The 8,928-nt window shown below is 39.8% G+C and overlaps 1 protein-coding gene across 10 annotated transcripts in view; it reads right to left on the bottom strand.

Annotated features, from left to right (window-relative positions):
- The window catches only part of LOC110399780 (putative threonine dehydratase), a 51,646-nt gene continuing 43,075 nt past the window's right edge, over positions 358–8,928 (bottom strand). For 9 of the 10 annotated variants that reach the window (XM_021399056.1, XM_021399062.1, XM_021399059.1 and 6 more), the window contains 2 exons: positions 8,604–8,661; positions 358–1,030 (listed from right to left, as the gene is read on the bottom strand). In XM_021399056.1, the coding sequence (XP_021254731.1) occupies positions 932–1,030; positions 8,604–8,661 (157 nt within the window). In that variant the 3' untranslated portion in view covers positions 358–931. The other variant, XM_021399055.1, reaches the window with a different exon arrangement.

Below are 8,928 nucleotides of genomic sequence, written 5' to 3'. Positions count from 1 at the left end.
GCCTAAGACTCAGGCTTCCTCCACTCCCTGAGCTGCCTTTGCTTAGAAACGTGTGGTCTTTAAATATATTTCACTCTTAACATTGCACTTAATCTGTCAGGTGAGAAGGATCAAGTCTGCTTTAGGCAGACTAAGATGATCAGTGGGATTCCAACTAGAAAACTCAAAAGGGTGGAGAGACCTCTTTTTATAATGGAACATTGCCATTTTATTGGCTAGTTTTTACACTGAGTATCCAAAAGAGGGGGTGAGAATTTATTTTCTGCAAATGTGGTCTAATTATATTCAGATATATATTTTTTAACTTTTGCAATATGTTCTAGAACTTTATAAATAAGGAAAAAGTACAGTATTGGCTTTTATATTTCAAGAGTTTCTTTATATTGCATTTTATTAGCATATTATATTTTCATGATAGCAAAGTTCATATGCAAACTTAAATATTTTCACACTCCCACACACGTATGTCCTCCCTGAAGCAGATTCAGCAAATAAAGAACTGCTTCTGGCTTGGAAATGGAAATGGTGATACCAGCAATGTGGGAAAACCCAGCAGAAGGGGCTGCATTACTTTAAGTAGTGGCATCAATATCAAAAGACCGCTGAAAAGTCTACATTCAAATATCAAGAAATATGCCTTCTCCTGTTTTTTATCAGATGCCATAGGACTCTATATTCTAATCAAAAAACAGTGAGCCAGCTGAGAATTCCAACTCTAGCTGAAACTATTAAGTGTCCTTTAAGCTAAGCTAAAGTTCCGAGTTAACTTCATTTCCAAGGACATGTGCTACGTTTTGAGCAGGAAATAAATATCCTGAAACTATTTGCTAAGCGTTCAGCCTTGAAAGGTAATATTTGTTCTGAATGCCTCAAGATTAGTGCTCCACAAAATACTTGTCCAAGGGCCTCAGCCCTGTCTGTGCGCTGCTCGTCATCGCTCCGTCCACGTAGCTGTGGGGTAGCGTTCCAGCAGCGCGTTCCGCAGCTGGGCTGTGTGGATCTTGTCTCTGGTCTCCACGGTGCAGGTGACCTGGAAAAGGAATTAGGAGCATTCCTGATGGCATGGCAGCATTCTCAGACATAGGCATTTCCAGCTAAGTCCTAAAATGCACTTGTGAAAGCAAAATGATCAGTTTGACATAGAAACTCTGGACCTTGCATTCCCTGTCTACACATGTGAGAAAACTGACATTATAGAAACCCTGGGACTCATCAAGTTCTGCTGTATGATCTCAAAACCTTCCAGTAGCCCTAATTTGCTGCCTTCCAAGTTTGGAGAGGCTGATCCTCTGCTAGCTCCTAGGCAAATACTTTTGTATTCTTGGTCTCCCTGAGGCATCCATCAACAACTTCTCTTCTCCATTTCCTGGGGTAGGCACCTGGTGCTGCTGCTGCTGCCTCCCCCACCTCTGACACTTGCTTCCCTCATTGCCACATTTCTGGGCAGTGTTTGTTCCAGTACCTATGTCTTTCACACCTTTTATATTCTCCTCTTATTCTCTCGTGAACTTATCCCCAAATTATTCTTCCCTGCAGCATTTTGGCTGGTTTCCTCTACTCACACACCTTGTTACTGTTTCATTCTGATTTTCTTTGCTTGCTCATTGCGTCACTTCTAGTTCTCCAAGTAAACTTGAACTTGATAGGTCTCTTTTCTTCACTTGCCTCCACAATGACAATCCTGTCACACAACCACTGAAGACAATAACTTCAATGCCATTTTTTTCAATTCTTCTTTGACCCCTTTGATCTCTTTTTCTACATGCTCTCTTTTCTATTGCATCAACCTAAAATCTGGGCTCCATCACAGGTGAGGCTCCAACGTGAAGGTGCAGAATGAACATTGTAGACAACTAACTAGAATCACCTCTGACCCTGCTGCCATTATCACTGATGCCAAAAGTGCCACGTGGAAAAAGACCTCACAGAACAATGGAAACCTAGCAAGGGAGGGATGCAAGATGAGTCACAGCGTGACAATCAGCAGGGCCAATCTACAGAGAACAGAAGCAGCACTGGTCATGTAACTTCAAGACATACTGCTAGAGGCAGATGCCATGTCTAACGTTCCTGTCAGAACCACATCCTATAAAGAAAGCAGCAAGGCGACAAATAAAATTGTCTCAACTCAGATGTGCTTATGAGGACATTTCAAAATAAGAACTTTGTGAACTCATGTTTCCCAGAATGAGTTTAAAATAACAATAAACCTTTAGCAGAACTATTGAATGAGAACCAGCTGTGAGCTCAGTTAATTGGGAAACTAAGTCTAAAAAATCTAACATTAAATAAACCATACTTCTGATCTGTTTCTGTAATTCTTTGCCTCTTTTTTCTGAACATAGTTCTGTTCTTTTGTGTGTGTGTGTGTGTGTGTGATTCTTGGGAACAAAACATGCTAATTTCTCTTTCCTCTGAAAAAAGTGGGATTTTGTCCCAAGAAAAGGACAGTCACTGAGGTCAGGATTAATAATGGGGGAAGAGGAGAGAACACAAAGACTGGGAAAAGGATCTAAAGGATATCTCAGCACCAATGTTCCAAATATTCATTATTCACTCTATGTTTCACACAAAATTCTTACAGCTTTGCAACCATATCTTTAAAGTACTGTAAATAATAATAAAAACAACCCCTATCTCAGCCATACTGCTTGTTTTGTCCTGAGCAAATCAACTGTTGCACTAGGAACCAGTCTGAACTTGTGCAGTTTGGCTCTGATTATTTGGCAGAAGGCAGTTGCTCTGCGCTGGAAGAAAGCTGGGAAAAATTGTGATTGATCTTGCTAACTCTCCTCCTCTCTGTCTTATTTTCTGCTAACGACTGAAACCAGAAAGAGTTGGAGAGATTGGAACCAGACTTCTTGTAAATACTTTGGATAAATAATGTCTTTTTGTTCTGTGTATGAACAGCATCCAACAAATGGTAATGGCTACTGAAGTGGTGTAGTGTATTATAAATGTAACACCACTACCAAACAACTCCAGGTATTCACCTGACCTTTTACATGTGCCTAATAAAGGAAGAGAGAACATTTGCTCACAATAGGAGCAAAGAGGTGATTGCTTTATAACAACTACGGAGCTAAGCAACAAGGAAGGCAAGTACACGGAGTATGGGAATTTGCTTTTCTTGTGTGGATTATTCCAGTTTACACTGCAGGTTTATCTTCACAGAACTCCTTGCTCTTCACTTCACCTGGGAAGGACAATTTACATGGGTGTCCGACAGGGCAATCCTCATACTCGTGGGTAGGTGTAAGAGGAGTCTTATTATTCTAGGGTATGTACTCCCCTCGGTGCTTCTAGCCACAGGAGGTTACCAACCTACTGATGAGCTATGAGTATGTCCTGCAAAATAGCCTTATTTAACCTATTGCCTGATGTTTCTTATACCTCAGACAAGATAACACACGACAACTAAGGAAAACTTGTCTGGGCTACAGTGACTTTAAATCCACTTCAAAAATGTAAGTAGTAGACATAGGCTTTTGATCCAGCAGAGCTCTCACTGACTGCAGGACCATATTTGTGTAGGAACTTTCTTTTGTGTATTAAAAAGAATAATCCAGTACATTTTATGAATTTGTCTTCTTGCAGATCACACTCCTGCTGAACTAAAAAAAAAAAAAAAGGCTGTTAAAATTAGAGACTTAATCAGCTAGATGGATCCTTTACTGCAATTAGAGTTCTACTCTGTGGCAGGTAATCTAAAGACTGACTCCAGCCTAAGGGTTTAGCTAGCCTGGTTTTTCTTACAGCAGGCCTACAAATAATGGAAGACAGAGGGGTCTTCACTGAATACTGCAGTCCTGTGGATTTAATTAAATAATTAGAAAAGATAATTAGAAATAATTGAGGCAGTGGGCCAAAGACTGGGAAAAGGTAAAGAGTGATCAATAGTTATTACTCTGCACAATACTCACCAAAACCATATGCAGAAAATAAAATATTAATTTGAATTAATTCAATTTCAAATACAGTAGAGTTCGTAACTTCGCAAAGGAGGACATTTGCGAAGTTCTGTGCTGCATAACTTGGACAACAGGGCAGACATCTCTGCTCTCCTTTAACTCCCAGTCTTCCATGTGGGCACTCTGCCTTTTAGATCAGATTTTCCAAGATGATCAAAATTATTTTGCTGTGCCCACCCACTCCCCGATGCCTGGCATCTATATGTTGTGCATGGAGATAGAGTGGCCACAACACAACAACACTAGGGAACACAGGAAATGTGAGCAGCATTTCTGAGTCAAAATATATGGGTTTTGTGCATTTCAGTGCTCAGTGCAAAGATAGATCCCAGCCAGCTAGAGCAATTCCTTATGCTCTTGATTTACCAACTGCAACTTTGTATCCCATAGCTTTAATTCTAGAAAGGATATTCACATTCCTCTAAGGTTTTAGTCCTGGGGAATTCGTGTAACATATTATTCATGATATGCCATGCTTAGCAAAGGTGTAGGTTGTTTGTAGGCAAATCACTGGAGCTGCAAATGATAACTTCACTTACTTATGTTGGTTTCAGTTCTACAAATAAAGCAGGGCTTTACATTTCTATTAAGATCAACAACTGAGTAATTTTCTGAATTATTCAGTAAACTCCTAGTGGAGATTACTGCACATTGAAGAATATTTGGCAGCAACACTTCTATTTATGATGTGATTATCAGCTGCCAGTAGCTCATTGTCGGTGCAATGTAAGGCTTGAGAAACAGCGTAACAACCACAGTGTGCAACTTGAACCCTTATCTTTGTCATACACTTGTGCTTGGGCCTGTGAGCACTAGCACCAACAAGTCACCTCAGCATTAAACAAGTCAGATAATAAGCAGGTCTACTCTTGGCCTCCTCAGAGTGAGTTTCTAATTTTTAAAATCATAGTAAGATATTCTCTAACGCGTTGTGCTGTGGAATGCCATTAAACTAAATGGCTGAATTCTTTTGGAGGGCCTCAGAAGAAATGTACCGTCAGACTTCCCATTCCAAATGTCTCCATTTTGTAAATGGGGAACTGAAGCAAGGAAGCAGTGGCTTGCCCAAGGTGATGCAGGAAATGCTCTAAGAATGATGGTATCCTTCTTGTAGCTGGATAGCTGCATGATCAGCTATATTCTCTCAACAGGCTAATAATATGGAATATGTTGGCAACTAGGGACTCCAGTCCAAAATGCTCTCCTCTGCTCTTTTAGAAAATGCAGGTTGGCCTAAAGGGATTTACTCAAATTGATCTGAACAGCCCAAAATAATTAAATGACTTCTGGCCTGAAGGGAATAAACTATGCAAAAAGCACTGCACAAACTGAGCCAGGAAACTGAGCACCACTGGGAAAATGTGTAACGTTATCATAAAGAAAAAGCAACATTTGACTTATGAATTCATACATTGTTGCAGTCAGATGGAGAAGTAATGTGATGGATGTTCTTTTTTGACTGGTCTCTTCCGAGTTATTTAAAACCAGAGCTGGGAAGAGGCCAGATAACTCCATAACTTCAAGCAGGACTGGGGGCAGAGGGAAAACTTCATTGCTCCACTGTGGCTGCTTCTCTGCAAGGCTGCTGGAGCACCTCACAACCTTGCAGGCTCTTATTGCTCCATTCCAGAAGCTCTCCTGTGTACGTGCAGGTCAGAGTGGTGAGGAGAAAATTTTCCTAGACACATGATAAGCTTAAAGCATTTTTTTTTCTCAGATTAGTTGCCTGTTCCCAAATATGAGACACCCATTAAGCAAGTCAATTGTTAATCTATAGCAGAGCCTTGCATGGTTTCATAACAAAGGTATATCTCGCCTTATCAAGTCACTTATAAATTTTGCTCATTGACTCCTAAGTTAGCGATAAAATGAAAAGTTATCACTATGAAGTGGTTTACAGATGGAAGCATTTATTTACACAATGTATTTTCCCACATTGGATGTGAGAGGCGTTAATAATAAAGACTGGTTTCACAGAGGTAAGCTGTAGTTTCATTGCACCAGCTGGGTAATCCATTAGATCTCTACTTCCAGTTAGCTGGTGATGTTAGATGATTTTATTCCTTAGCTCTGACCTTTGTTACTGTTTCCATATTCCTGGCCATCTAACTTGCTTCAATAGCTGTAAAAGCCTACAAAATTTCTTATCTGTAGATTTGCTGAGACCTTCCTGTCTGTTTCGATGTTGGGACTTTGATATCCATTTTCTATCTGCTCAGGTAAATTAGGGTGTAGTCCCCTGCAAGACAGAAATCTAGCATAAGCCATGGGTTAAGAGAATCTAAACTAGGGATGTAAAGAGGCAGTATCCAAAAGAAAACCCCATGGTCTTCCGAAGAATGTGACCAGCCAATCCCACTGCTCACAGCACTTTGATAAGCATCAGCTGAACTCTGGAGTGACCATAAAACAGACATGGAAAGATTTGTTTCTCCTTACTTCATCTTCTTCTTTCTTTTTTTTCTAACATCTCTTTTTTTTTTTTTTTTTTGCCAGTGAAATATTCCAGAAGCAGTTTTTTCCAAAAATGTAGTTTGTACACAAAGCTTCCTTTTAGAAAGCCATTACTACTCCAAGCACAGATCTTCCCACAGCCCATACCAGGTGAATAAACACTCACCCATCAAGGCATTTTTCCAGGAATATCCCTGATAAACTGTGACTTTGAAGCCAAGTTTCCTTCCTTTGGAAATGAAGGGGTAAATCCGTAAGGATGATTAAATACAGAGATGACAATCCTGACAGGTCTGATTTAGTGTTTCACATAAGCCACTACACTTCTGCACCACTCTGTCAAATATAATCTATATCCACAGTTGAAAGTGCGCATTAAAGTTAGAGTGGATGTAACTATAAAGCCTTTCTTATTAATACCACTAGTTCAACGCATGATGATTTTGGTTTCTGATCCAGATTTAAATGCACACTTAATTTAATGTTTTTTGATTTATACCGACCAAAATGATTCAAAATTCTGTGTGGGTTTGCTTTAGAAGTGCTCAAAAAGCTTTGCTGGCATGGGGCTTTGGTTCTTAAAAGCAACAAGGGAAACAAGCAAAACTTCCCCTACATGAGTTAGCTTTACTATGAAAATATGTGCATTTTTCTATTCCACCTTGGAGCAAATTCATTTAAATGCTTACAGGTAGATTCAATATTCTATCTTTCCTGTTTTAGTTTTCAAATGAAAGCCCCACCATTCACTAGGTCCCACCAGACAGAACTACCTGCACAGCCACGGAGCTGTATAAATCTGGATGACAACTTTGTACTTCATATCTCATTATCCAATAGCCTCTCCCAGACTGGTAAAAAGCCATCATGCAAATCCAAAATCCAATTAAATTATTCAGGGACACAAGTTCCTCCCTCTAACCTTGCAGTACAGCACTGCCAGATGCTTGAAGTGGACAGTCAGTGAAAACGCACTGTGTTAGAAATGCAGGCAAGAGTACTGTAAGCACTTTTCTCATTCACAGATTATATTTACTGCAGATTCTGATAAAAGAAGAAGGGAGTCAGAGGGATTTTTCTACCCCATGCAGTGTCACATTATCAAGTTACACAAACCAGGGAGCTGGCCCATCTTAGTGGCACTGCATTGTGCCACTGTGCAAGATTTAGCCTCAGACATCTCAGAAAAATGGTAATAGCCTGTCTTGGAAGGTGTTCATGAGCTTCACTGCAGTCCTTTACTATAATCATCTATTCTTTGTTTTTCTATATTCCTTTGTCAACCTACTCCTTATAGCTGTAAGTGAATCTTATTTAGCTTATTCTTTACATTGGTAAGTGAAAATACTGAGCAGGTTTTGACATTCAGGTAAATTCATTCCCAATACAGGACTCAATATGGCCTTCCTCTAGCTGGGAAATTTGTGTATTTTAGCTTTAGATGTGAAAATGGAAGATTTTTCTTGTCAAATAGCATAACTGAGTTCCATTTATAAGCCAGTTTAACAAAGTTTCCAAGCTTCCATCTATGATTTCACAAACTAAGTCAGATTAGCTTTGGACAGCAGCACGAAACCAGTGGAACCACACCTTTGCTCAACCAGTTGAAATAAGAGATATGTCATGAGGTGAACAATTCGTTTAAGAGATGACATTAATTGATAACACCTCCTCACCATTGTCGTACCAAATACTCAGCAAAGGAATAACGACTTTGTTCTGCGCTCTTTGAGGTTAAGGTACAAAACTGATGCCCTGGTTAAAAATGTGGATTCCTTAAGAGTAAGGGTGCTTTCCACATTGCTGCATGACAAACTGATCTTTGATAATTACAGCCAGCCTACACAGCTGGCTCTTCGAGTTCTAGATGTGTGCTGCAGTTTGCTCATCACTTCCGGCACAAAGCTATTTAAGTAATGAGGGTTTCCAATGAGTATTTCACTGGCCGTGTGTGCAATAGCAGGTAAAACAGGTCCTGTAGTACGTGTATGCGTGCTGAGTGTTTGGTGAGGCAAGATGCTGTATAACACAGGTGAAATTATCTGTTACACTGCTCTGAAAGTCACTGTGCACACTCTATTGGACTTCTTCAAAATTCTCCGTAGTCATATAGAGATACCAGAATAAGCAAGGGGAGGGCAGCACTGCCAGAGGGACTGGAATTGCACATCATCTTACCTCAATAGTGAAGAGCTCAGTTGTCACAAATGTGCGTTCTTGTCTGATATCCAAAACTCTAGATCAAATTCAAGGGGAAAAATATGTGATAAATTACAGATTACAACAATCTTTTGTTAGTATAAAATTATTTTTGTGCTGGGACAGTAACTGTCTTTGCAGCTTTCTGTGTTAGGTACTTATTCCATGCTCCAGAGGTTATTTTACGTTGGAATAAAAATGAAGGAAAAATACTTTTTCTGAAACGTAACACAGAAAATGTGGGTTAATTAGTAACCTATACGTTTGCCTTCAGAGGACATTTGGAAACATGACCAAATCTTTA

The sequence above is a fragment of the Numida meleagris genome, chromosome 5 (genome assembly GCF_002078875.1).
Source record: "Numida meleagris isolate 19003 breed g44 Domestic line chromosome 5, NumMel1.0, whole genome shotgun sequence".
NCBI lineage: Eukaryota > Metazoa > Chordata > Aves > Galliformes > Numididae > Numida > Numida meleagris.
Note: the sequence above shows the minus strand (reverse complement) of the source record. Positions and strands in the feature narration are given on the sequence as shown.